The 25,746-nt window shown below is 40.1% G+C and overlaps 4 protein-coding genes and 1 non-coding gene across 5 annotated transcripts; 2 read left to right on the top strand and 3 right to left on the bottom strand.

The window, feature by feature from the left end:
- Positions 1-1,411: 1,411 nt before the first annotated feature.
- LOC102700937 (GRF1-interacting factor 2-like) lies at positions 1,412-4,776 on the top strand. Its single transcript, XM_015842551.2, has 4 exons — positions 1,412-1,615; positions 2,884-2,960; positions 3,948-4,035; positions 4,131-4,776. The coding sequence occupies exons 1-4, from the start codon at positions 1,529-1,531 to the stop codon at positions 4,494-4,496; spliced, it is 618 nt and encodes a 205-aa protein (XP_015698037.2). The 5' UTR covers positions 1,412-1,528; the 3' UTR covers positions 4,497-4,776.
- Positions 4,777-4,851: 75 nt separating this feature from the next.
- Positions 4,852-8,414, bottom strand: LOC102700659 (DNA-directed RNA polymerase I subunit rpa49). The gene is made up of 4 exons (XM_015842550.2): positions 7,798-8,414; positions 7,266-7,403; positions 6,523-6,828; positions 4,852-5,791 (listed from the first exon to the last, which is right to left on the bottom strand). The coding sequence occupies exons 1-4, from the start codon at positions 8,362-8,364 to the stop codon at positions 5,357-5,359; spliced, it is 1,446 nt and encodes a 481-aa protein (XP_015698036.1). The 5' UTR covers positions 8,365-8,414; the 3' UTR covers positions 4,852-5,356.
- A 970-nt stretch (positions 8,415-9,384) lies between these two features.
- LOC102718126 (phosphatidate phosphatase PAH2-like) lies at positions 9,385-15,817 on the bottom strand. Its single transcript, XM_006663531.3, has 12 exons — positions 14,431-15,817; positions 12,958-14,343; positions 12,143-12,684; positions 11,997-12,070; positions 11,427-11,511; positions 11,123-11,209; positions 10,836-10,908; positions 10,588-10,631; positions 10,338-10,466; positions 10,107-10,208; positions 9,816-9,974; positions 9,385-9,737 (listed from the first exon to the last, which is right to left on the bottom strand). The coding sequence occupies exons 1-11, from the start codon at positions 15,473-15,475 to the stop codon at positions 9,915-9,917; spliced, it is 3,627 nt and encodes a 1,208-aa protein (XP_006663594.1). The 5' UTR covers positions 15,476-15,817; the 3' UTR covers positions 9,385-9,737; positions 9,816-9,914.
- A 3,590-nt stretch (positions 15,818-19,407) lies between these two features.
- On the top strand, positions 19,408-19,510 carry LOC121055850. The gene has a single exon (XR_005812835.1). It is a non-coding gene; the product is annotated as a U6 spliceosomal RNA (small nuclear RNA).
- A 780-nt stretch (positions 19,511-20,290) lies between these two features.
- On the bottom strand, positions 20,291-24,449 carry LOC102717848. Its single transcript, XM_040528845.1, has 7 exons — positions 24,101-24,449; positions 23,486-23,543; positions 23,261-23,341; positions 23,138-23,173; positions 22,758-22,997; positions 22,525-22,663; positions 20,291-20,934 (listed from the first exon to the last, which is right to left on the bottom strand). Exons 1-7 carry the CDS (start codon positions 24,283-24,285, stop codon positions 20,459-20,461), a joined length of 1,215 nt encoding a protein of 404 aa, XP_040384779.1. The 5' UTR covers positions 24,286-24,449; the 3' UTR covers positions 20,291-20,458.
- Between the last annotated feature and the right edge of the window lie 1,297 nt (positions 24,450-25,746).

The following is a 25,746-nucleotide window of genomic DNA, read 5'->3' as shown; positions in this document are numbered from 1 at the left end:
ACATTATATCAAAAAACTGGAAAATGATATTAATTTCGGGACGGAGGTATTAGACTCTTAAGCCCTAAAACTCCAGGATCAAATTATCCTAATCCATAGATATATGCCATGCTTTCAAGTGAGACAACCCAGAAGAAAAAAGAAAGAGAATGAAAAGTAGGGAGTGTGTTGGGGGAAAACGTGTCTCACCTTCCACGCCTTCGCATGGATTTCAGGTACTTTCTTCCAAGTGTTGCCAGCCACCTCTCGAACAGCGGCATCACAACGGTAACAGTGCACTCCTGAAAGGACAGATTTGCCCCCCTCCCGTACACTCTCACTTGTGAACATGCTTTTGCTTACAGGGAGAGCAATATGTGGCTAGCAGATTAGGGTACTCCTGCTGGTCCTGCTATGAAAAATGTACTTGACCTTATTTTTGGTCTTTGGTTAATACTTATAAACTAAATTTTAAATTTTAAATTTATATTTTATTTTTAATAGCATGGCATCATTTCTAGTGTTTATAAATATTCAATAGAAAAGATGAGTCGAAAGTTAATAATATCGAGTGCCAATTATTTAGAAATGGATAAAGTACCATTGGAAAGGATAATAGTCAATACGCTATTAGCATAAGACAAGGTACATTCATACTATCTATACGCTATCATTTATTCAATTAAATAGTTAACAATCGAGATGTAATCATATCAAAGTGACTTAATTTTTAATTTTCTTGGATAGTCTATATCAAAGTTTAGATATAATCTATACCTAATAAACTCCTTAATGATTCAAAGAAGACACCTTGTAATAATTAATAGATTAAAATTCAGATATAGAATAAAAAAACTTAAGACGGTTGGGTTACTTGCTGCTATATGAACATTTGAGCATGAATTCAATATGTTTACTGACCATAAGACTCATCTAAATAGCGTATTGTCTCTTTCCCTATAAATAGTGTTAGTATAAGTGCGGTGAAACGAAGTGTTAACGACGTCTTTGAAGACATTTGAGAAACGAATAGAGTAAAGTATATGGCCGGTCCTTAAACTTGTGGTGTCGTATCACTTAGGTTCATAAACTTAGAAAGTGCACGTTTAGGTCCATGAACTTGGTTTAATGATTAAAATCATGGACCTGGATGATACATTAAAACGAGTTCACAGATTTAGATGGTACATTTAAAACAAGTTCATGGACCTGAATGATACATTAAAATAAGTTTATAGATCTAAGCATGTATTTTTCTAAGTTTATGGACCTGAGTGGTACCGCGCCACAAATTTAAAAACCGCCTGTATACTTTACTCAAGCGAATATTGCCATTTCATCCTCCACTGACAAGGGCAGAATCGTAATTTTCCATCGTCCTTCTCCCTCCCAGGCAGCTATCGCGTTCCTTTCGGAACCCAAACCCTCGCCTTTGCTAAACAACTGAAGAAACCTCGAAAAGCAAAAGCATCCTACCAAATCCAGCGACCAAGAAGGAGGAGGAGGAGGAGGAGGAGGCGAGAGGAGAAGCGCGAGCCCAGCCGCGGCGATGCAGCAGCAGATGGCCCTGCCGGCGGGGGCGGCCGCCGCCGCGGTGCCCCCGGCGGCCGGCATCACTACCGAGCAGATCCAAAAGGTTCGCTCGCTCGCTCGCTCCCTCCCTCTCGCTAGGGTTTGCGCCCGTGTAAAAGATGGCTCCTTTGGCGATCGTTTCGGCCAAAGATCCCATCTTTTTGGTGCCTGGGGGTGGAGAAGTATTGAGACTTTTTGTTCTTTTTGTGTCTTTGGTGTAAATGTGTAATCAAGCGGGGGAGAGGTTAGTAGGTTACCTGGCCTTGAATGCAGCAGTTAATCATTGAGGCGTAAATAATGCAGCACATTTGCAGAGTTTGAGAAGCATGTCCATGTATTCATTGAGGATTAGAAGTGTGCATGAGGCGTAAATAAGAACATATTTGCAGAGGTTAGAGAAGCATTCCATTTGTGGATGGGGGACTGGAAGTTAAAACAGCTTAAGAGAAGTCGAAACATGCATAAAATATGGTGGAAGTGTATTCTCCAGTTAATAATTTGAATCTATTGGGGGGAAGGAACAAAACTGGTAATACACTAATTTTGCGTGTGTGATATGGTTGAAATGACAAACATGCATTATGCATGCGGAAGAAACGGATTTATTTGTCCACAAGCACACTCTTCCCTTTTTGGCACAAGTATTTCTTTATACTTGAGCTGCCCCTTTTGTTGCTAGTAATTTTGGTCTTCTGTGGTCATTAACCAGTGTTGTGGTCTGTCCTTTTTTCTAGCTTCATTTCATCTTCTATCCTGATTAATTGGCAGAGCTCCCTCCTGCCCTTTGTTTCAAGAAGACCTTCAGGCATGATGCAATGATGTTATTATGCCAGAACAACGTAGATCATAGCATGTCAACAAGAGTCTCCCTACAAAATTTTTATTGCACACACCTTTTGCCCCCGTCCAAATCAGTTGCAACAGGATCACACATCGGAATCATGTCAGCGCCATGCTGTATGGATCATGTAGATGTGGCTGCAATATAAGCATCAAGTGTGATACCAAATCAGTTTTTTTAAAAACATTTTCCGACTGTCCATCACAATAACATTGGCATCAGAACCTACGGTCAAATGACTAGCATTAACCTAAGGGTCCTAAGCTTGTGTTTTTCCATAAACAAAACATATTTCCATGGTAAAGTGAAAAAAAAATCAGGAATCCAGATTTCTTTGTGAATAAAGCTTCTTGTACTATTATTACATAGATGGCAACAGAGATATAGTAAATGACTTATATAAGATTGTACATAAGCTTAGCATATAGCATGCAACGCCATTAACTTCAGATTAACTATCAAATAACACTAATTCAATCTCTCTTTTGCAGTATTTGGATGAAAATAAACAGCTAATTTTGGCTATCCTGGAAAATCAGAACCTAGGGAAGTTGGCTGAATGTGCTCAGTAAGTAGCTTGCTAAATTCTTTTTTGAAGGTTTTACTGCTAGATTACTATATGAAATGCTTCTGGGTGGCTGCTGTTTGTTGATTGTCTTGTTTCACATAAATGACCCAAAAATGCAAATTTGCAATTGTTGTCACTGTTAGTTGTGCACGTGTACATTAAAGTAGGTTCACTTTCGTAAGTAGTATTATATAAGCCATTGAGCCTTAAAATGTGGTTACAATTAAATATTCTTTGGATGTAGTGGTTGTCATGATATTGGTACGCTGCAAAAAAACATAGATCCCTGTATGATGTTCTGGAGGATGATTTCACAACTTAACTGGTAGCCATTTGATCATACTCAATTGAACATGGCAGCAATGACTGTACTTAATTGCGAAGTTCTAATAATTGTGTCTTGCCTAGTACTTGACCATTTTTAGAGTAACTAAACCACAGTTGTCAGTAAGTTTTGGCTTATGAAATTTAGTTAACTTGCATGGAGTGTATATTTATTTGTTTGACTTTTACTGATGACCTATCATGTGGAGAATAAAAACATTGTTTATGTGCCTGATTCGTTCATCTTGAACACGTCGCTTAATTACTCTATCCAGCGTAGGATATCTGGACCATATTTGTTGGTCTAGATCCATCTTGTTTGTCTGAATAATCACTGTTCCGAGGCATGATATGAATCATCGTAGTATATCAGCAGGTAGTATTCTACATTGTTGATTCTTTCACAGCAGAAAATTCTTTTAAATTTTGAAAAAACCAAGATCTGTTAACTGTTGATCCCTGCATTATTCAGTCCATCTTGATTTGGTCGTGCTAGTTTCAGCTGTCCAGAAAGGTTGCAAGATTTCTTATCTGCTTTCTGATGCACACAACAGACTTATCCTAGTTGATTTAATTCATAATGTGATCGCCTATTTTGATGTCGCCTTCTAAATAATCTTTTAATGATGCTAATAAAAGAATTTTCACACTCTCATCATTTAGGTACCAAGCTCAGCTTCAAAAGAATCTATTATATCTGGCTGCCATTGCAGATGCCCAACCACCTCAGAATCCTGGAAGTCGTCCTCAGGTTAGTTACGTTCCATGTGGCACATAACACCGACGTAAGCTCTCCTGAATCCTGATTATTTACGTTTACTCAAATAACTCTGTCTCTCCAAACAGATGATGCAGCCAGGTGCCTCACCAGGTGCTGGGCATTACATGTCCCAAGTACCAATGTTCCCTCCAAGAACCCCCCTAACCCCACAACAGATGCAAGAGCAGCAACAGCAGCAACTTCAGCAGCAGCAAGCCCAGGCTCTTGCCTTCCCTGGTCAGATGCTAATGAGACCAGGTACTGTCAATGGCATGCAATCTATCCAAGCCGCTGACCCTGCTCGCGCAGCTGATCTTCAGCCAGCCGCACCGGGCTCGGTAGATGGTCGAGGAAACAAACAGGATGCAGCCTCGGAGCCTTCTGGCACTGAGAGCCACAAGAGCGCAGGCGCGGATAATGAAGCGGGTGGTGATGTAGCAGAGAAGTCCTGAGCTAGGGAAGTGTTAGGATGAATAATTCCATGTATACTAGCAATGAAAAAGAAAGAAAAAGCCCCTGCTCGTGGATCACAAGTAGTCCTTACAAGTGACCAGTGTTTTAGAAAGCTCGTCCTATCGGTGTTGTAGAACAAACTTTAGATTGATGATGATGTAACCTATCAGAGATTTTTATCTCATCCTACATTGTTGTAGCTATTATGGAATAATTTACCAGCCTGAGAGAGTTTTACGTCTGTTTGCCTGCTAATATAATGGTTAGTGTGACGAACTTCAGGTGAATGTATTTCGCGAGTCTTTTCGTGTAACTTTATTGAAAGGTTATGAAGTCTATCCTCCCCATCCTTGTTCATGTGCACTGGTGTAAAATGGGTATTAACTTTTTGCCAGATTTGCAGAGTATGAAGCATTAGCATCAGTTAATAGGCAATCCTGCTGACTGCTAGGATTGTTTGGCTGTTAGCAAGATACTGAGATGCATACTATCCATGGCAAGATGCTAAAACAAAAGCTGTAAACAAAAAGCTGTATAGTAGCAATGTAAATCCTGGTAGGCAGGATCAAATGAAAAAAATGACATCAATACATAACCATTAATTATGCTGTCTTTCTGAAGTTCTGGCAGTAACTCCAGGCGACAAGGGGAAACAAAAAGAAGGCAGAAGCCATATTCCTCGTGTTCCAGTAATTGCAAAGAGTGGGAACACGCATAAACTTCGGTAGATTTGATCGCAGCGCTAAGAACAGTCTTTTCCTATTGCATCCACATTCAGAAGTGAAGACTCTTCTGAGATGATCCTGGACTCTCTCCCTGTGATGACCACGAAGACCATTCTGACTCTCTCCTGTGACAACTACCTTCGTCGCTTTCTCCTTGCAAATTCTTTTGGGAACTTGAGGGGGGCTGGAAGTGTCATTACAGTGGAATTAAGAGCACCAGCTGACACAGATTTGCATCCTAACTGGGCATAATATGGTCTAATCATCTGGCTGGTCATTTTAAGGTCTTCGCATATATCTTTGGGGTCAGATCTGAAGTTATCAGCATAAAGCGTCAGCACAAGAATGTAGTTGATCAAAAGCTCATGTTTCTCTGTTGAAACGGCACCGGATCCTGGCTCCACAAACATTAGCAGCAGCTTACGATATACAGCATGGGGGATCATTAGTCGATTGGTAGCCCGATTTTCCTTTCTGCGCCACTTGGACATGGAGTTGTTTCGTTCCAAAAAGGTCAGGAGATGTGTGATGTAGGACAGTATCCAGGCAAGCCTCTCCTTATCTTCACCCTAAAACACAGTAAGACATTCATGTTGCATTTGGAGCATATGGAATAAAAAAACAACTATACAGCCACGCCTTTTAGATGAGTTCAGTATGACATAAGATAAGGCAAACAGATGGCCGCCATTGTCAAGTGGGAAAAGATGCAACCCAGGACCATTCTACATGGCATCGCTGCTCACATCACAGCACAAACTCTAACTGTCAACTACAATATTTCAGTACATAAATTATTTTTGAATTGGATAAAGGAAGATCCAAGGCTCCCATCGTTTCTCTTATGAAACAGCTTCTAAGCCAAAATTTGATTTTTTTTTTTTTACAATTTAATTTTAGAGTTGATTTTGTAGTTGTTTCATCATAGTTTTGTTTCACAACATTTGCTTTTGAATCATTATGGACATGTATATAAAATTTTTGCACAAATTATTTTTTTCTTTGCAAATAAACCGTTCCACATTTTCTTCCAAGAAGGTATGTTTAAGAACATAAAGTGATCTTATTTTCCTTTGATTAGTGTAGAATAAATTATTTTCCCATACCAAATGGGCAAGTTTTAAGAGTTTAGAAACCAACACATCTGTGACCACTCAAAGTTGTGTTTTCTTACTTTTGGGAGCACAGAAGAATTTCATATTAATTCTCCTATAAGTGGATTATTAGTATAAGCATGTGGTAATTCAATATGAAATGAAGGTTCAGAACAACAATATAACAAGAAAAAATTAGCATTTACCTGAAGCTCCTGTAATTTATTAACACGATTTGATACAAAACTCTCATAGCCTTTTGAAGAAAATTCTCCTGACTCAAAGTGCTCCACAATATCCATAAGGTGTGGCCGTATACTGCTTGGAATAATCTCATCAAAAAGATATGCCCTTTCTGACGTGTTGGCTGCAGGATCATAGGGTGGAATGTTCCTAACAGTTTGTTCTTGGCTTTCACTAGCACCCACATTGGTATCAGAATTTCCAAGGTCAAGGTCAAGAAAAGCAGAAGGATCATTTCTCTGCTCATTTAATGACTTCCACTTAATATCCTGCAAGGAATATATATATATAGCATCAATCGAACACATGGTTATATCCAAATGAGCAACCACAAGCATGCCATGGTCCATCACTTTGTTATGCACTTAAAATATGGGTGTAAAGTGAATGGGTTGTGGTGATGTATCTTTAAAGCAGCACCTCTTTCTATGAGGACATTATTATGTAATGTGTAAAATCCAATGATATGCATACATAGGATCGGATCTTTAACTTCAGTAAAATCTTCTGTTCTGTAGCTATGCCCTGATCTTTGTACCATAAAAATACTTTCTTTTTTTAAAAAAATTAGAGTATAGCAAGCCTCTTTTGCTTTACAAGCCTTTAACAACTTCAGAATTTGAAGTATGCAGCACATTGCAATTTCATGTTGTACATTATCAAATATAGCAAACGGTAAGATAGTAAACCTGGGACACAAACATACCTTGTTCTTGTCTGCCTGGCTTCCAAACATCAGTGTAACATCCTGTACCTTCAACTCAGCATTTTCTGCTGACCCTGCCTCAGAGTGCTGTGACTGTGCTGGTTTCTGCACTTCAAATTGCGGCTCTAGCCTTAGGATCTGCTTGCAAACACAAATAGTCAGAGCAACATTACATATCAGTCAATGCATAGGCAATATGAACAACAAGGTTCTTCGCATTAAAATGCATGTAATTAATTAATTACAATGGTAAACCACCAAATGCTCAAACTACATAACTATCCTAATATCTCCTTATTAGGAATCAATTTTTTTACATCACTAGGAGCTTCACAGCTATATAGTGCTCAATTCTATTGGTATATCGCGCCGTTGCAATATCACAAGTAGAAAAAAAAATTCTACTCAGTGTAACACATTTCTTATTCATTTCATCCATTATGTTATCAAAACAAGAACTGTTTAAACAAAACGTGATAGGTACTACTGTACCAAAGCATTGCTGACACGGGATGGGCTGCTCAGTGCTCACCTTGTTGGAGGCGATGGGGACGACCTTGAGGGTGCCGGAGGCCTTGTCGAGGACACCGAGCGCGTAGCCAGTGTGCTGCGGCAGGACCGCCTCGCCGGCGAAGCTCCGGCCGACGAAGTCCGGCCCTCCGCCAGGGGCGCCGACCACGAGCTCGATGCGGGTGGGGTGCTTCGTTTGGCGGAACAGCCGCGTGCGGGAGGGCTCTTTACCCTTCCTGGCGGCGGCGGCCAGGGGGTCGTAGCCGGTCGGGAAGTAGGCGACGATGGGGGCCGCGCCGGAGGAGGCGGCGCCCCCGCCGGTGAGGGAAGCGTCCACGGTGACATTGATGACTTCCCGCTTCTTGGAGTGCTTCTTCTTCTTCTTCTCGGGGGCGGCGGCGGCGGCTAGGGAGGCGTCCTCGGTGACGTCGATGGATTCCCTCTTCTTGGAGCGCTTCTTCTCCTTCTTAGGGGAGGCGGCGGCGGCGGCGGTGAGGGAGGTGTCCTCGGTGACATCGATGGATTCCCGCTTCTTGGAGTGCTTCTTCTTCTTCTTGGAGGAGGAGGTGGCGGGCTCGTGATCCGCCATTGCAGACGGCTCTAGGGCTTTTCGAGGTTGTCGAAGGCTAGGGTTTTTGTAGCTCAACAACAACAAGGGAAGGGGATCGGATATATGCATCCAAGTCCTCCTATAAATTTTTATTTTGCATTTTGATTTTTTTTTCTTAACCTTTTTTGTGTGCATCTTTCATTCTTTTCAAATGCCTCTTTAGTTTGGAGAATTTTCGGAGGAAATTTAGAGAAATTTGTACTCTTTTCTGAAAAAATCCTTTGTGTTATGAAGAGGCCCCTAGAACTTCTACTTCCTCATGTGCACATAAGGAATTCTCTCTATTTCAAGAAAACCCATTGTTCTAGCAAAGTGAAAGTTCTATAGCTCCATCGATATAAATTTGATAGCACCATCAAATGATGAGTTGTGTTTCACATTATTGTCAAGATATCCACAGAACTTATGCTTGGTTTATTTTCTCCCCTCAAAAGATCCAAATAGACAAAAATATAGAGAATTTTAGTAAAACCTACAAAAATTTTGGAGTAAATTTCTTGACTTTACTAGTAGAGGATAGGTACACCTCTACTTCATCTAAGGATCTGCTTAGCTCCAAAAACATCATATCGAATCTTTGGATAGTTAAATAGAACATTAAACGTAAATATAAAAAACTAATTACATAGCTAGAGAGAAATTCGTGAGACGAATTTTTAAACCTAATTAGAACATGATTAGATATAAATGTTACAATCACCCACATGTGCTAATGACGGGTTAATTAGGCTCAAAAGATTCGTCTTGTGGTTTTCAGACAAGCTATGAAATTTATTTTTTTTATTTATGTCCAAAAACCTCTTCTGACATCTGATCAAATATTTGATTTGATGCAACACCCAAAAATTTTCTTTTCGCAAGTTAAACGAGGCCTCAATATAATATACTGTTGCCAGAGAAAGCAGAGGTGTATCTGTGAAGCCAGGACAACAATTGCTTCATGTACTGGTACTGCTTTAAACACAATAATAACCGGATATAAAGACAGGACGACACATGTATTTTGAATTGCATTATTGAACTGCTATCTTGTACATATTACAATGTCAACAGAACTACATAGTGATGAAAAGAAACTGAAATATCAAGAGAAGTGATGTGTAGGGCAAATACCCTACGCAGATTCCCCCTCCATTCAGTCACTCGGTCAGTATGTTACACATCTTTGAATTGTGCAGGCTTGCAAGCTCATGTTGGACAACAACAAACAGAGTGACAGAAATAATTACAGCGCTTTCTGCCGCCTCATTGGTTGAACAGGTCGTAAGTTTTCTATTATAGTCCTCTGTACAATGTCAGCCTTTCAAGAATTTTTGTTAGGAGCATCCACATGTCACCAATCAGCGATTGGTCTGCCAAAACAGGTTAAGTCAAATAATTGTAACATAAAACTCATGAAAGAAATTAGACGGCAGATCGTTGAAAAATACCTCAGGGTGCTGTTGTTCAACATGGTTTGCCTTTTCTCATGGCCACTGCTGCGTGCCAGAGACCTTAGCAGTGTTCTATGCGCAGACTGCAGCTATACCTCAAATATCAACAACAGCAGTTAATGGCATTTTCCAGTAATTCCAAGTATTGTAGTCCTCCTGAAATGAGCAGGCATTTTCCATCATGTCAAAGAGCATTGCTACTAATACAAGTACCAATACTCTATTTGGCAGATCAATCTCTGTTTACAGGAGTGCTGATAATATGCTGCATTAGAAAACATGACAAACCTGCTCAGATGAAGATGAAATTGGAGGGAACATCCCATTGACAAGAGCATGCAAGGATGTGTATGATTTTGTATCAACTCGACGATTCACCGCAACTTCACCCTGCATAAAATTTACATGCAAATTTTCTAAATGCCGTCTCAAATGCATGCATGCCAGGGACCAATTCAGTTATGCAGATAGAGAAACTTCTTTGCATGTAACAAGGACCATTGGTCTACATTTTGTTACCTTGGGATTTATAATGAAGATTTTGCCCATAGGAATCCCAACCTTGAGGTAACTAAGCTCATCGGTGTCTCTATTTCCGAATCCAGCATAGAATGGATTTGAGTCAGGAGGAAATAGTGCTTTAATAGCCTGCGTGAAAAAGATGAATCATGATTTAGTACAGTTTTTTTTTTTCATGAGTGCAATGGAGCGATCAAGCGATTATTCAGTTTCTGTCCATATATTTAACTGTGTGCTGCTGAGTACTGACCTCTAGGCATGAGATCTTGAATTCATGGGGAGCTCGTCTGATGACTGCAAATAAATGTCAAAGAACAACATCAGAAGATTCAGAACACTTCAAAATTACAGAAGACACATTGGGGTCTGCAGGAAATAGTTTCAGCTTTCAACCAAGTAATAAACAAAATATAAGCATTCATCAAATTATTGGTAAGGACTAAAGAGGGACAGCGAACAGGAAGGGCCTAATTAGAAGTAGGGGCACTCACTGCTCACCTTCTCTATAAAGTGATGGAAAGAGGCCATCAGGAGATATCACAACAGGGCCATCAGGAAGAGCTTTTCCATCCTGAAATCCATATTCACATGTTGTTGAGATGAAATGGATGGGAATCCAGTGGTATTTAAGATTATCTTCATGTTGTGGCTTTCCAAATGCATGCAACACATGCAGCCAATTCTGCTAGTTTATTGAGCATAGAAAAAAGAAAAAGACAATCTCTATGTACTAGGGAATAAACAGATGAATAAATGGAAAGCATAAGGATTAAACTAAACTAAACCTGCTTAAGGTTGAAAAGAAACTGCCTTGTCAGGTGAGCTTGTGAAATAGCACGTGCGCTCAAAAAAAGCAGTTGATATCCATTTTCCTGTGGAAGGCAACAAGAATAAATTCAAGTCAATAAATACTTTAGGTCCAGATTAGTGCATAAATTTAGACAAACACACACAGAGTAGAAAATATGATATTTGGGAAAACATTAGGAAACTTCCGTAGCATGGAGAACACAATAATCAGTCAATTCCTACTGGTTTGTGCTACATATGGAAGTGGAATTTAAGATGGTCCATGAGTGGCATGCATACCTTTATTGAAGAAAATAAATGTGCAACACCATTTTGAGACCAATCAACACCAACCAGCGGCATGAACTGACCAAGAACATCGGACCTACATTTATATTGATTGTAGGCATTTGTTAGGCCAAGTTAAAATATTTTCTGCATGTTTTGTGGACCAAATTAATTCCTATAAATCGTTTCAGTTACATGAAGTTTATTGCCTCCCCTCTCTTTTATTAGTAGTACAAACATTTTCCAAGAAGAAACTATCTTTTTGTTGTTAATAAGTCTTCCAACGAGGTGTTTCCATACTGATCACAATGCAACATCCTTGTTAATGTTGACCAACATTCATGTTAATGTTGACAGAACAACAAAGAGATAAAACACCTTGAGAAAAATGTGTATAAACAAAAGAAAAGCAATAGCTATCAAGAGGCTCACTAAAGCTTGTAACTGGCTGGTAACTCTGCAAGTTACAGGCTACCAGCCTAGCTCTGCAAATTTTCAAAATTCCAGTCTTTTTTAATCTCTGCTCTGACAATCAAGTGTCAAAAATTTAAAATTGTTAAATGTTCCAGTTTTGCATCTTACTTGGTGATAGTTCCATCAACATCAGATATGACAATGCGTGTATTCCATTTCCATAAATATATGTGAGCATCTACCTGTTGAAGAAGGTCTGGGGGATTAGAAACTATAGGGAAATTAAGTGAAACAATGTGAAAATGGAAACGTACCTGCTGTTTTCCAAGCATTGCAGTTGAGAAGGTAAATGTTACCACGTTTCTGCCTTCTCTGAGATTAAGAGATGCTAGCTCCTCAGATGTTGGAGTGAGCGAACGCACTTTTCTCTCCTTTCTCTTTGCCCTGGGTTTGTTGCTTTCTATCTCCAATTCTTTAACAAGAGTAGAAGAAGTCTCCTCAGTGCTTTCAGAAACTGGCTGGACAGTATTAACAGACCTCGTCTTTTTGAAAGAAAATGGCCATATTCTCCAGCTGCCACCTGGTGCTGCATTTGTCTCAACTCGCTCCACCTTTATCATACCTTGGGGTTCAAAGGATTGTTCCTCATGAAAAGAAACCATGCCCAGTATGACAGGCGCAGCTGCGTCCCACGGAAAGTACCGACCGGCAATTCTAACAACGAGTTTGTTGTTTCTTATCAGCGACTGCTTCATGGCACGGAACTTCTCTAAGGGTACCTTCTCCGCATCGAATACTTTGCATGCAGCATCTTCTCCCATGCCTTCTGATAACAAATGCCTGCATAGGGATAATTCTGCAAAAAAACAACAACAGCAAGATATTATTACTATCATTTACTGGTACATATAGGCATATGTGGCATTGCAGGGAACCAACAAAGTGCTAGAACATTAGCTATATAAATAAGCCGAATTTGATGTATATATACAAAACTGGCTTATGGCACTACTAAGTTACTGGTGAGGTTTAGATTTCTTTTCCGCAGATCAAGGTTGTTAACTGTTAAAGACTTAAAGCCTACCAACATAAGAAACAATAGTATTAGATCATTAGAAGAACAACTCACCCACAAAAGGATTGAATGCATCAACCTTCAGGTTATCAGATACTGCACTGTTGGTAAGCACAGGTGGGCCACAATTTTCTTTTGAATCACCAGTAGCTTCTGGTTCCTGCTCTGGCAAGCCAGAGTTTGTACTCTTGACTGGCTCAACCCCATTATTTTCACTGTTCGACTGTAATGAGTGGCTTAGTTGAAAACTATCAGACCTTTCAAGATCATGTATGTGAGAGCGCAGAATTGGTAGAGATTTAGCCTCCAGATTATTATCACCTGAGTGCAACTCACTTCCTGGAATAGGAACAGGGATAGTCTCAGGCCTTGATGAATCAGAATAGTTGTCCAGGTTATTTTCAAGACCTGTCTTATCCCCTCCCTGTTGTTCTGTGTCACAGTCAGATTCATCATGTTCTACTACTCCACCTACCTCTTTATTAGATATTGCATTATCTGTGGTCTTTCTATCGGCAAAGCTTTCAGTGTCACTAAACTGAAATTGAATTTCTTCTACAAACTCAGAGAATGAAACAACTGCTTCTTCTTCCCTTGGCTCATATGTTGCCCCAGGGACAAGCTTAATTTCAACTCCACTAGCAGAACTAGGTCTGCTTTCAGTATCTTCTAGTATTGTGTTTTCAGCTTCAACCTCTCTCAAACTGGAAGGATCAGAAATAATCTGTGAACCTTGAAGGTCTACTTTATTAGGAAAACTAGCTGATAGAGAAACACATCCTATGTTCTCATCTCCTAGTGTCGACATTTGGACAAGGGAATTGCCAATCTCTCCATCGCATGTTTTATTTTCCACAATGGAGTCCTTTGTTATATCATTGCAATCATTTTCAAGCACATATTTTGATATCTCCTCAACACTGGAAGAAGCACCAGGAAAAACCAAACCATGCTGGTAAGCTAAATCATTACCTGTCTGGGCACTATAATCATTGACAGCAGTGTCCACAGAGATATCTATATCTGAATCATGAGTTGGATACTTAACATGATCATCTGCAGCAGTGTCCACAGAAATATCCTTGTCTGGAACAAAAGTTCGGGAGTTTTGGGAACCAGAATTCCCAAAGACTACCAATTGTTGTTCTTGAATATCCAACTTTGTTGTGTCAACAATATTGCTGGAAGAACCACAACGTAACAGTGCTTTGTCCTCAAAACTTACATGTTCTATTTTCTCAATGGAGACTCCAGACTGCTCTTTGGGCTGTATGGAATCATCCAATAGGTTCACGGCCTCACAAACTTTGTCAACCAAAATACTAGGCACACTATATGAGCTCTCCACAGTCTCAGAGCTGCTGAGAATGACCACTTTCTCTTGGCATGCGTCTTGTGCAGAAGCAATTGAAGAAATGGCATTCTTTTCACTTGACAAACCTGCAGTTTCATAAACAGGTAAATTTGCATCAGTGCAATTTTGGCAGATTTCTACAGTGAAAAACTGTGAAACCATCTCACTCCTACCATTGGTAATGTTAGTCTCGGTAGCATGGATTTCAAAATTTTCATGGGAAAGGACTTCCCCGGTATGCATTTCCCTTCCTGCATCATCTTCAAAATTATCCAGTATCTCACTTTTAGTATCAATAGGCTCACTGATAGTTCTATCTGTCTGGTCAGTGGAGGCAGCCCCAGCGATCAAGACACTGCTATCGCACGTGTATAACTCAACAACCTCCTCCTTGACACTAGTTTGTATACAATGATCGTTTTCTACTCCCAAATTAGTTGTTCCTTCATCTCCATGTGGACTATAGAAACTGCTATCCACACTGCCTCTATTAGAGCCCATGTCTTTCTCCTGATCAATGCTACATGATGGCAATACCATTTCCAAGCTTTCCACCTGATTACCGTTAGCATGATTTTCTACATTACCCTTGGAAGGCTCATCCAAAGATCTACGAGCTCTTGCACCACGCGAGGGATTCGTCGACCAATTCGTATCAAGTAGTTGGGCAGCAATCTCGGCACGCTCTAGCGAGCTCACCCTATCCACCCCATGCGGGCTGTCCTTGATCGATTTCCGACCAAACATCCGCTCGAGTATCGTCACTCGCCTCGAGCTCGCCCTCGCGAGGATCTTGCCGTCCCCGGCATTGGCCTCCATGGTGGTGGAGCTATCACACGACGTGCTCTTGGACTTCCTCAGCTGTTGCGCGTCCTGCACGACCTCCCGCTCGTCCCCCGACGAGGCCGGGGACACGGCGAACTCCCCTTCCTCGAGGTTGGGCTCCCCGGTGCGGAGGAAGTAGGCCTCCCCGTTGCTGTCGAGGTACATGTGGAAGCCGGCCTCGACGCCATTGACGGCGATGGTGACCACCTTCTCCCGCGTCTTGAGCACCCCCTGGAACTTGCCGAAGCGGACGTACCAGGGGGAGCTCTTGAACCCCCCGTCCTGCTGCTGCACCACCACCACGTCCACCGCGCCGCCGAACGGGTGGAACGGCCCGGACACGGTGTACACGCTGCGGGAGATGAAGCTCCCAACCTTCCCCACCGCGTACATCTCGCACCCCCACGCCCGTCGCCGCCGCGCATCAGCGCCTCAGCCTCGGCGGCGGCGCGCGCTAAACCTGAACCCCCGAACCACCTCGCCAACCTCCCCCCCGATCGAGCGACCGCCCCCGAGACATCCAATCCAATTCAGTGGCCCGCCGCCCGCGGGGCGCTGCTGCTCGCCGGCGAAGCGGGAGGGGGCGCCGGATCGGAGGAGAGGGGGGAGAGAGATCTCCGGAATCGAGGCGGGGGTGGGATTTCGTGAAGGAATTAATGCAGCGGGGTTCGGTGGAAGAAAGAGGAAGAGGAAGAAGAAGAAGGGATGAATCGGAGCATATTCCGGGATCGAAGGATGAATTATTCCAGCGCGGCACTCACAGCGCCTTTGGATTTGTGATTATCTGGTGATGGTGATGACAATGCCACTAGCGTTTATTAACCGCCTGCTGGTTGTTGTTGTGTTTTTTCTTAAAAGGTTCGGCTAATTTGGCTAGGTCGTTTCATTAGATTTTTTGAAAACATATAGTATTTAAATGAAAAATATTATATTATACATATGATCAGTGAGGAAATTGTGAAAATAGAACTCTATATGTGATTGATGGTGACCTTATAAAACAAATGACAAATGATACGGTTATATCAAACTTAGAAGTATCTATAGGGTCCACACCTAGTATAGGTTATACTAGTTGTGGATCCTATCGAACTCCTCTAGTTCAATAAGATTTATCTGGTAGCCCTATGGAAGGTTAAGGGATGTTTGAATCCCCTAGGACTTTTTTGTCTCTGTCACATCAAATGTTTGGACACTAGTTATAAATATTAAATATGGACTATTAATAAAACTCACCTCATACTTTGGACTATTTCGCGAGACGAATCAATTGAGCCTAATTAGTCCATGATTAATGAATGTGGTGCTACAGTAAACATTTGCCAATCATAGATTAATTAGGCTTAAAAAATTTGTCTAATGAAATAGTCTTTATTTATGCAATTAGTTTTGTTATCAGTCTATATTTAATACTCCTAATTAACGTCCAAACATCCGATGTGATAAGAGACTACAAATAAGTCCCTGGATCCAAACAACCACTCAGCAGTAGTTTGATAAGTGCATTTGAAATGCTTTCCTACCTTCAAAAGGACCCTGTTGAATTGGACCATATCAATAGGCTCCTATCACGTGTCCGTGTCGATCTGGCCCAATTCGTAGGACAATATTTTTGTTATTTTCAATATTCAATACTTTATTGTTGCAATTTTTTTATTTAAATAATATTATTTTTAAAAAAGTTATTTTGGAGTGGTTTTAGTACCGTACTCCCCGTCTCAAAACAATGTTATTATCATCATTTTTAGGTTAAAGGTTATAATAAGATGTTCTGGCTTTCTCTAATTTCATATGGATTCTAGTGAAACTAAAAAAATATTACTTTCTCTAGTTTCTCTTGTTTTTATATTCATTGGTTTAACTTTAGTTGTGTTTTTTTATTGAAAGACATATAAACGTGAAGGCCCATAACTCGCGCAACTCTTCTTAATTGATTTACATTCGCATGTTTTATGCCAATATATAGTCATGTTTATTAAAATAGTGTTTCGTAACATTATATTGGCGTAACCTGTTTTTTGAGATGAAGGTTTATGGTAAATGAAAAAGATGTCTATTAGAGCCCAGAGCTTTCGTAACACCATACTTGTGTACCTATTTTAACAAAAAATAATAAGAAGACGTCAATGTTATCCCTCTCTGACTTTGAAAGCTTCAAACCAAGTTTTGTTTCATTACACAGAAGTATTATCCTTTCAATAAACGAGTATTAAAAACTTTTGATGTGATCACAATGATACCTTGTGATTGATACTAAACTCTCTATATTTTATACTGATCCTGCAGGGAGTATCTTAACCGCCCTACCCAATTTTTTTTTCATAAAGAAAAAAGAGCACGTCATATTGATACTGCTCAGTGATTCCCATAGCATATTCACAATTTCACATATCTAGAAAAAGGCTGCAAATTGTGCCACAAAGATGCTGCAGCTTGTCCAAAAGTGACCCATATGCCATTGCAATCCTGAATTGATGATATGCTTCAGAGAAAAGAAAGGTATGGCATTGACATATCTATGTAGCAGCACCAGCAAATTGCAAAAGGTTTTCTGGACTCTCTATTCTCAACTTGCTTTGGCAGTTTTGTGTGCACAGAACGGTAGGTAGTTATAAAGATTTGCAATACTGGTAGTTGAGACATGATATGACAGCCATAACAACCAACGGTCAGCCACAAACCGCATCTATCTACCGTTCATTCAGTCATTTATTCAGAGTTTCAGACGTCAGGCTCAAGAAGAAACGGCATCTATCGTTCTTTCGTTCGCGCCCTGTTTAGATGGTAAAAGTTTTTGGAGGAAGATTATATCGAATGTTTGATCGAACGTCGAAAGTAGATTTTGAACATAAATGAAAAAAAGGATTTCATAGCTCGGCTGAAAACCGTGAGACGAATTTTTTGAGCCTAATTAAGCCGTTATTAACACATGTTGGTTACTGTAGCACTTATAGCTAATTATGGAGTAATTAGGTTCAAAAGATTCGTCTCAAGATTTCTCTCATAACTGTGTAATTAGTTTTTTTTATTTTTTCTATGTTTAATGCACCATTTAAATATGTAAAAATTCGATGTGATGTTTTTGAAGAAACTTTTTAGGAACTAAACAAGGCCTCAGTTTGTTGGTACTACCTCCGTCGCAAAATAAGTTTATTTTTCAGTTTTTAAATATAATGTCTTGACCTTTTATTTTATTTAAATTTTTTATGATTAATATTTTTATTGTTACTAGGTGATAACATATGAATAGTATTTTACGCGTGACTATTTTTTTTAAGTTTTTTTATAAATTTTTCAAATAAGACAAATAGTCAAAGTGTTAGACATAGAAATCGAAAAATAAAGTTATCATGGAACAGAGGAAGTAGCTGGTAGTCAGAATTTAGATCTGTCACTTTTCAGCTAGGGGTGGTTGTTTGAGTTTTTTGTGAAAAAATCAAACGACATATTTACAGATAAAAAAATTTATAAATAAAATTTTTATATATTATTTCTTAGCAATTTAAAAGCTAAAGCTGAAAAATAAACTTCGGTGAAAAAACACTAAAATTAACTTTAAGTTTAATGTTAAAATTTAAATTTTGGTACGTTGATATGCGAAAGGACGGAGGTTCACCGTTCTGTCCAAAGTTTTCCGATCTGTCATGCCATATCTTGGTAGTCAGAGTGACACTGAAAGGCTTTGCTACTGAAAGCAGCAGATCCATCGATCTGTCCAAAGGTTTCAAGTGAAAGCGAAAAGGTTTGCTGGTCACACAAATTACGAATCCAATCGCAAGTAATCAGCATAGATATCTGTAAAAAAAAAAAGAAGAAGAGGATGTGTTTAACTTGACAATTGATTGACAATCATGCAATGTTTGGCCTGTTAGGGCTTATGATGACTGAATTATCGAGCAGCAAAAACTGTACTCCATATTTGTTTTGAAACAGTTCCGATGAAATTCAGTCAAGCTGCTTGAACGTACGGTCAGAAATTCTCTTCTACTACCATTATTTGTTTGAAAGAAATTTGGTCCAGCAAAAGTTTTGAGCGATGAACAAATTACAGTACATGGCGTGGAGCTTGATCAGCCGCTGGATCAGGCAGCAACGGTCTGGATGGCTGGATGGAAGCTTGAGCTCAAAGGTTGGGATGGGCCGTACCCTGATAATCTGATTTGGGCCGCGTCGGAAGGTGCCGGCCCACGCGCGACCAACCGTGCGCGTGGCGCCGGCCGCTCTGGTCCGTTGGATGGGGATGCGCTGCGCGGAGAGTTTAGTACCACCTCGTAAAGCTACCGAACTAAAGACCAGCTTATAAATCCACGCGCTGCGAACCAGTCGTCTCTTCGGAGACATCCGATAAAATTGGAACGATACAGAGAAGATTAGCATGGCCCCTGCGCAAGGATGACACGCACAAATCGAGAAATGGTCCAAATTTTTTTAAGAATTCTGCCCAGGTCCCTGGCTGAGAAAATTTCCTCACAGATATGCCCCTGGCCCATTCTTTATACTCGCAATTTTTCCTCCATTACAGATAGCTTTTGGGCCACCTACATTATTCGATCTAGTCCCTGGTATCTTACATATTCACCCCTGCACTTATTCTTGTGCACCCTATTCTTTTTTGCGATATGTTCAGTTTTTTTGGTTATTGCTTTGCTTTCTTCAGGTTTATTACCCATCTGCTGCTCACTGGTGTAACTATTAACCGTGCGTTTGTTAAAATCCTTCTAGTCTTTACAAACAAGTCCTTGGGAAATGTGTGGAGTTTTCACCGGTAAGTTTTAGAAGGCATGAGTTCTCCAGTTTCGTTTTGTATCTGGACAATTTTGTTCAATTGTGTTTTGCAAGATATATAGGTAAATCTCCATTCAAGTGTAAATTTATGTGTTTCGGATGAATTTTTCCTCCTGCAATTTTCTTTATTTTTCTACTGGAGCATAACGTCAATTTTCTTCTTTTTCTTTCAATTGAATTGTTCTTCTGTGAGAGCGAACATCCTAATTTCAGGTTTGTTCTTCTGTCATATCATCAATTATTAACACAATAACATTTCTGTTCTTTAAAAAAGCATGCTCTCCTATTTCACAGAATATATTTTACCACTTATCATTATTGCCATTCTTTAAAAGAAAAGCGAAAGCTTTTTCACTGGAAGTCAATCCGTACAGTAATAACAGTAACAGAAACAGGAAAACACTCATATACATATGCACATTTCTCGTCAATAACATGCTATCACTTTAATAGTTTATCTACAAAAATACCTCGCGTTTTATTCAATGGATAGCAGGTATCTCAAATTTTCACCAGCATCCATCAAACAATTGTTCTCTCACAGTGTGCACCAGTCAGCTATATGCATCAGGGTATTCCAGCCAAACATCTTTACAATCTTGAGCGTCGTATGCATTTTATCGGATTGAAGGTGCCATGCTGACGAGCAATAGGATTTATATGCCTCCCATTCATTGATGCAGAAGGCTTGAAGTCCCAGCCTTCTACGTTCTTTGGGACGCATACATCGTAGAGCATCTGCCCCAGCACTCCATGTGGGTTGATGTTTTCCACACTGGGCATGTTGAACAACTCTGTTTTCGGTTCTTCGGTGCTGCTTTCATGATACTCCATGGAACTCGGCAAGAAGAACTGATCAATTGGATCTGTTGGTGCCCTTCTTAGCCTGTCATTTGAACTCGCGCTAGCTTTGTGCAGGTTGGAGGCCGACTGAGACATGCCACTATGCTCGCTCGTGCCTATCTCGTAGCTGTTAAGTTTTCTTCTCCTCGTGTAAAGCATCGAAGCCTTTATGAGTAGCTCGGTTACTGCAGTTCGGTATTCCTCAGGATGATGCTTGTAGTGACCTGCATGAAAATTGTGAGGAAGAGAATGATAAGGTTCAAAACAGAATATTGTACAGTCATAGCGACAAATCGCAAAGCAGAGATATAAAGCCATAAGAGAGTGATAATCCTAATTCATACATAAACACGGCTTCTTACATGCAACTTCTGAGCATTGAAATGAATCATAGGATGTCAAATGATTTATGAGATGACAAGAGTTTCTCAATAATAGATTCTTGCAAGGTGGATGGCACATTTTTACTGATACTATGGGTTGATCCAATCAGGGTTTACATGACCGATTCACCATCAAGTTCTGGCCGAATTTTGATTAAATTTACTGACATTTGAATTTGTCAAAAGTAAAATAGTTCGAAATTCCAACCAGAAATTGATTCTGAGCCATGTTGAAAAGTCAAAAGCTGCGAAAACCGGCCAGCTTTTGTCGGTTTTGCAAACACTGGATCCAACAGGCCTCTCTGAACATGTCAAGTGTACCATATGACCAACACAATACATGAAATGTTAGTGAATAGCATACTATGATTCTTCATCATTTAGTCCAACTCAAACTTTAGTTGGAATAATATTTGGATGGATGCTAACTTCCACACGATGGGAATAACAGGAACATCAATAAAATTGTGAGTTCGAATGGGGATCCAAGTTCCAAATGACTTCACACATTCTACATGAATTTAGAATATTTGTAACTACTTTCCCAAAAAAAAACTTGCTCAGAAAATTGCAAAATACTTCATAAACAACATAAACTGGATGTTTAGTTCTTGCCATATTCATGCTGGAAGTTCTTTTGTCACTTCCAAGCATTACAACGTTGGGCTATTACCCCCAGCAAGTGGCTTTGGATTACTATGGTAGTTAATCAAGTAGTCAATAATCAAGTAGTCACCACTAAATAATCCCATCTCGGCGTGCCAAAATAATCTACAATCATAAAAATGTCTTAGGGTCTGTTAGAAAACAGAACGTCTTGTCGGTAGAATAGATGGAAGCGTAGTCACCCTTTGTCATGGAAGGGCCTGATCCTGGATCTAAAGGCATGATTGCTTAGGCCAGCGGACTTTAGTGGTAAGTGGCAACCTCTGAGTTTAAGTATTATTCAATAATTTTACACAATGCATCAGGTGTCCTTTATTTGACTAGAACACAATAGACTAAATATATCATATCTACTGATTGGGAGTTTGGAGCTTAGCCAATCTTGTCCCTAATTCTCATAACTTATTTCCAAAGATACATATCTCCACTTCTTATCTCTAACTGGCTGCACCCTCAAGTGGACCTGCTGGAACCCACAGGTTGTGGGCAGACAGATAAGTCTGGCTCACAAATGGGTCTGCTATACATTTATTATTTAATTAAATCAATTCAATACTATTTTTGGATATTTTAGAGGACCAACATAATCTTTTAATTCTTTGCATAGTTTCTAGACTTTGTCTGGAGTAACTTATCAATACAGAAGCAATTATTGGGGATAAATACTAAAAGAGGATCAGAATTTGTCAAACTTCACCTCATCCTAATTAAGGGCAATCCAGTGAGAAGGTAATGTTTGAACATAGCGTGAAATAAAGAGCTCACCTACATGGGGAGAACTTTGCCACTTAACTAGGTTCACATCACCACCAAGCTCCAGCAGACGTCGGCCAAATTTTTGAACAATTGAACACGGAGCAAGTTCATCATCTTCAGAACAGAATATGAGTATTGGGCCAACATGCTGAAAGTATAATAGACCAATGTTACTCAGACATTCACAATTAATTTTGTTGATAATCAGGTTAGAAGCCATTGAGGTGAACAGAATGGCATACCACTGATGAGTATAGTGTGTCCCAATATTCCGTGCGTTGCGCTTCAAATTTGTTGATGAACAGTGTGTCTAGTCCCGAGGCAATGCCTCTAGTCATCCATGATAAGACACGAGGAGGTTGAGACATCTTCAGGACACTTGGGTGAAGGAGAAAGCGGGTCCCCAGATCACTAACAAAATCTACAGGACTTGAGTCATACATTTGCCCACAAAGACAGTCTCTTACAAGTTGATATTCATCCTGTAAGTAGAAGAAAATGTATTAATCTTCTGCAAAACAGTTCTATCTTTTCCTACATTCTTTTACTTCTGGTGATATAGCTCTAGGGAAATTGTAATGAGCAATGCGTGTATAGAAAAGGAGAGGGCAGAAAACTATACCAGACTCAGTTGACCCTCACATCTTCTCTCTATCAGCTGTCATTGAGAACAGAAACTTTTAACTAAGACAACAAGGTGCAAAGAGATAACTGCTTGAACGGAAAGGACATGGAGTTCCATTACCTGAAGAACCTTGTATGTGCAGCCTTTTGGGCCTCCTGAGAATGAGGCAAACACAACAGGTACAGGTCTAACCTTCAGTTCCTGGATACCAAAGACAAATTCAGCAATTAACAGTCAGAAATATTGGCATACATGATTCACATAGAAATAAACTAAGGCAAAGTTGAATGGGCATTCAACTTGTAGGAGTGCCCATCCCCTAAACAATTATACTTAATGACTGACCTTAACTAGTTCTGCAAGCACCCTGTCAGCAAGCACGGCAGCCTTATCAGGTAAAAACCTGCACAAAACAGCAACGAAGTTGTATAGTCAGTTCATTCGTACGGGCTAGATTAAATATATATTATCAGAGGCTTTGTAAGAGCAAGCCGGCATGTCTCTACCCTGGCCATCCAGAATATATCAGTTCATCTTATTTGCCTATCTCAGTTCATGGCTAATTGATACACATGAGTATAAAGTTTTCTGCACTTCGATTCCAAATCTCAGGAACCGAACAAAACTAGCCAGCTTCTGGAATTAATCGAAACCGCCCAAATCAATCAAATATACTAGAAATTAGATATCTTCGAAGTCGATTGCGCCAGGTGTCCAAGAACACCTGGAACCAAGACAAAATACAATCTTTTGTCTTGTACGCTTCTCTAATCATTCTCCTCTCTACTCCAAGACTAATCCCGAGGGGGGAGACACCATCTACACCCACTACCCGACTCCAAGAACCGTAACAAAACATCACGAATCAACAGTAAAGATCACACCTTCACTACGAATTCACCGCCATCGCCATGCGAACTTTCCAAGATGCAGGAAAAGAGAGAGAGGGCGAGACCGTACAAGGTGAGGAACTCGGAGTGGCAGACGAGGCACGCCCACCCCAGCGCCGCGTACAGCTCCACGTACGCCCGCACCTGCCGCTCCTGGCTCGACAGCCACGCGAACATCACCACCACGCCGCCCACCTCCCCGCCGCCGCCGCCGCTCGGCCGCCGGCCGCCGCCCCAGTAGTGCCTCCCCCACATGCCTCCTCCTCCTCCGCCGCCGCCAACAGCCCGGATCACTCCACAGCCTCCTCTGCTCCCCCGCCGCCTCAGGTTCTCCGCCGCGTCTCCTCCTCCTCCTCCTGAATTGGGACAAGACGAAGCCGAAGACGGAGAGGTTGGTGTTTAGTTGGGGTTGAATTTTTTTCGGGGGCGTGTAGCAATTAAAAGAGGACTGTGACGGTGCTGGACTGTGCAGTGGAGTAAAATGCTACGGAGCACCGGTGGAGTTTACCATGAAGGCATGAAGTACCCAGAAAATAATGCTGTGAAAGTGACAGGTTGGATTGGAGTAAACCCTGTGACAAAACCAGTTGGTCCGTAGAAAACCTAACGGATATAGGCCTTTTCTGTATCACAAAAAAAAAAGAGTTTTGAAATTATTTGATGTATGTATAGGACAGTCAATTTCCAGTGTAATACGAATGAGTTACCCGTGGTCTACTTATCAATATGATTTTTATATATTACTGAAACATATATTTATATATGTTAATATTTAAAAGGATCGAAAATCAACATCATATAACTTACAACAGTCAAGTCAATATTTTCTATGTAAATTTTTGTTTCAAAATAATAATAATATTTAGATGAGTAAACATCACCGGTCTACGAGAAACATCATCTTTTATCATCTAATTTTTAAGTTAACCTAGGATCACATCGCGAAGCATATTCGAGTCATCAAAGGATAAGATATTTTCACAAATTAGGATAAGCTTTAATGCAAATTAGAAATGTGCAGATATGTTGGATAAGAGAAGAATTAATCAACGTGAACGTGGTGTAAAAAAAACAAACAATGTTGAACAAGACCCTGCAAGCTGACGTGGCGTTGAACCCTAAATTCAGACGAATAAACGACGCGTCTCATGCAATCCACTAATTAATCCACTACTAGTTATAATTAAGCTACTAATCACATGCATTACGTGCTCATGTACGCCACGTAAACTTTGCACTACGATCGACGAGTTGTTGGGTCTCAAAGTCCCAGATGGATTGAGATAGATCAAACTACACGACAGCATATTCAAAAAGCATTTTTATCAACTTGGAGTATAATTAAAGATCCACGTCATGGATGATCAAATGGACTGGATGGTGGTATATTCAAAGCAAAAAAAGTGCTAACACTAGTTTTTAACCATAGGTATTTTTAATTAATTTCTCGCCACTTTAAGGTTTGATTGTTTGGCTTTTTATGGAAAAAGTCAAACTGTATATTTGTAAACGAAAAATAATTTATGAATAAAATTTTTATATAAATTCTTAGTAGTTTAAAAGCCAAAGTTAAAAATAAACTTTGATGAAAAAACTTTAAAATCAACTCTAAATTAAAAATTAAAAATTTAAATTTTGGCTTACAAGTATAAGCAGATGTGAAAAGATGGAGACATAAAAGTTAATAATTATTGTTTTGGACCATGCTAACATCAA

The sequence above is a fragment of the Oryza brachyantha genome, chromosome 11 (assembly GCF_000231095.2).
Source record: "Oryza brachyantha chromosome 11, ObraRS2, whole genome shotgun sequence".
Classification (NCBI taxonomy): Eukaryota; Viridiplantae; Streptophyta; class Magnoliopsida; order Poales; family Poaceae; genus Oryza; species Oryza brachyantha.
The sequence above is the reverse complement of the archived record's forward strand: the minus strand, read 5'-3'. Positions and strand labels throughout refer to the sequence as shown.

Bases quoted from the DNA above. Each gene is read 5' to 3' on its own strand.
- LOC102700937 (XM_015842551.2), top strand. From the start codon at position 1,529: ATGCAGCAGCAGATGGCCCTGCCGGCGGGGGCGGCCGCCGCCGCGGTG. The intron at 1,616-2,883 runs GTTCGCTCGCTC...TCTCTTTTGCAG, and splicing joins CTACCGAGCAGATCCAAAAG to TATTTGGATGAAAATAAACA. The intron at 4,036-4,130 runs GTTAGTTACGTT...CTCTCCAAACAG, and splicing joins ATCCTGGAAGTCGTCCTCAG to ATGATGCAGCCAGGTGCCTC.
- LOC102700659 (XM_015842550.2), bottom strand. From the start codon at position 8,364: ATGGCGGATCACGAGCCCGCCACCTCCTCCTCCAAGAAGAAGAAGAAG. The intron at 7,404-7,797 runs GTGAGCACTGAG...GTTTGCAAGCAG, and splicing joins TCCCCATCGCCTCCAACAAG to ATCCTAAGGCTAGAGCCGCA. The intron at 5,792-6,522 runs GTAAATGCTAAT...ACTGTGTTTTAG, and splicing joins ATAAATTACAGGAGCTTCAG to GGTGAAGATAAGGAGAGGCT.
- LOC102718126 (XM_006663531.3), bottom strand. From the start codon at position 15,475: ATGTACGCGGTGGGGAAGGTTGGGAGCTTCATCTCCCGCAGCGTGTAC. The intron at 14,344-14,430 runs GTAGGAGTGAGA...ATGAAACTGCAG, and splicing joins CGAGACTAACATTACCAATG to GTTTGTCAAGTGAAAAGAAT. The intron at 11,512-11,996 runs GTAAGATGCAAA...ATATAAATGTAG, and splicing joins GTTGATGGAACTATCACCAA to GTCCGATGTTCTTGGTCAGT.
- LOC102717848 (XM_040528845.1), bottom strand. From the start codon at position 24,285: ATGTGGGGGAGGCACTACTGGGGCGGCGGCCGGCGGCCGAGCGGCGGC. The intron at 22,998-23,137 runs GTATAGTTTTCT...TTCTACTTACAG, and splicing joins GTGAGGGTCAACTGAGTCTG to GATGAATATCAACTTGTAAG. The intron at 22,664-22,757 runs GTATGCCATTCT...TTATACTTTCAG, and splicing joins ACACACTATACTCATCAGTG to CATGTTGGCCCAATACTCAT.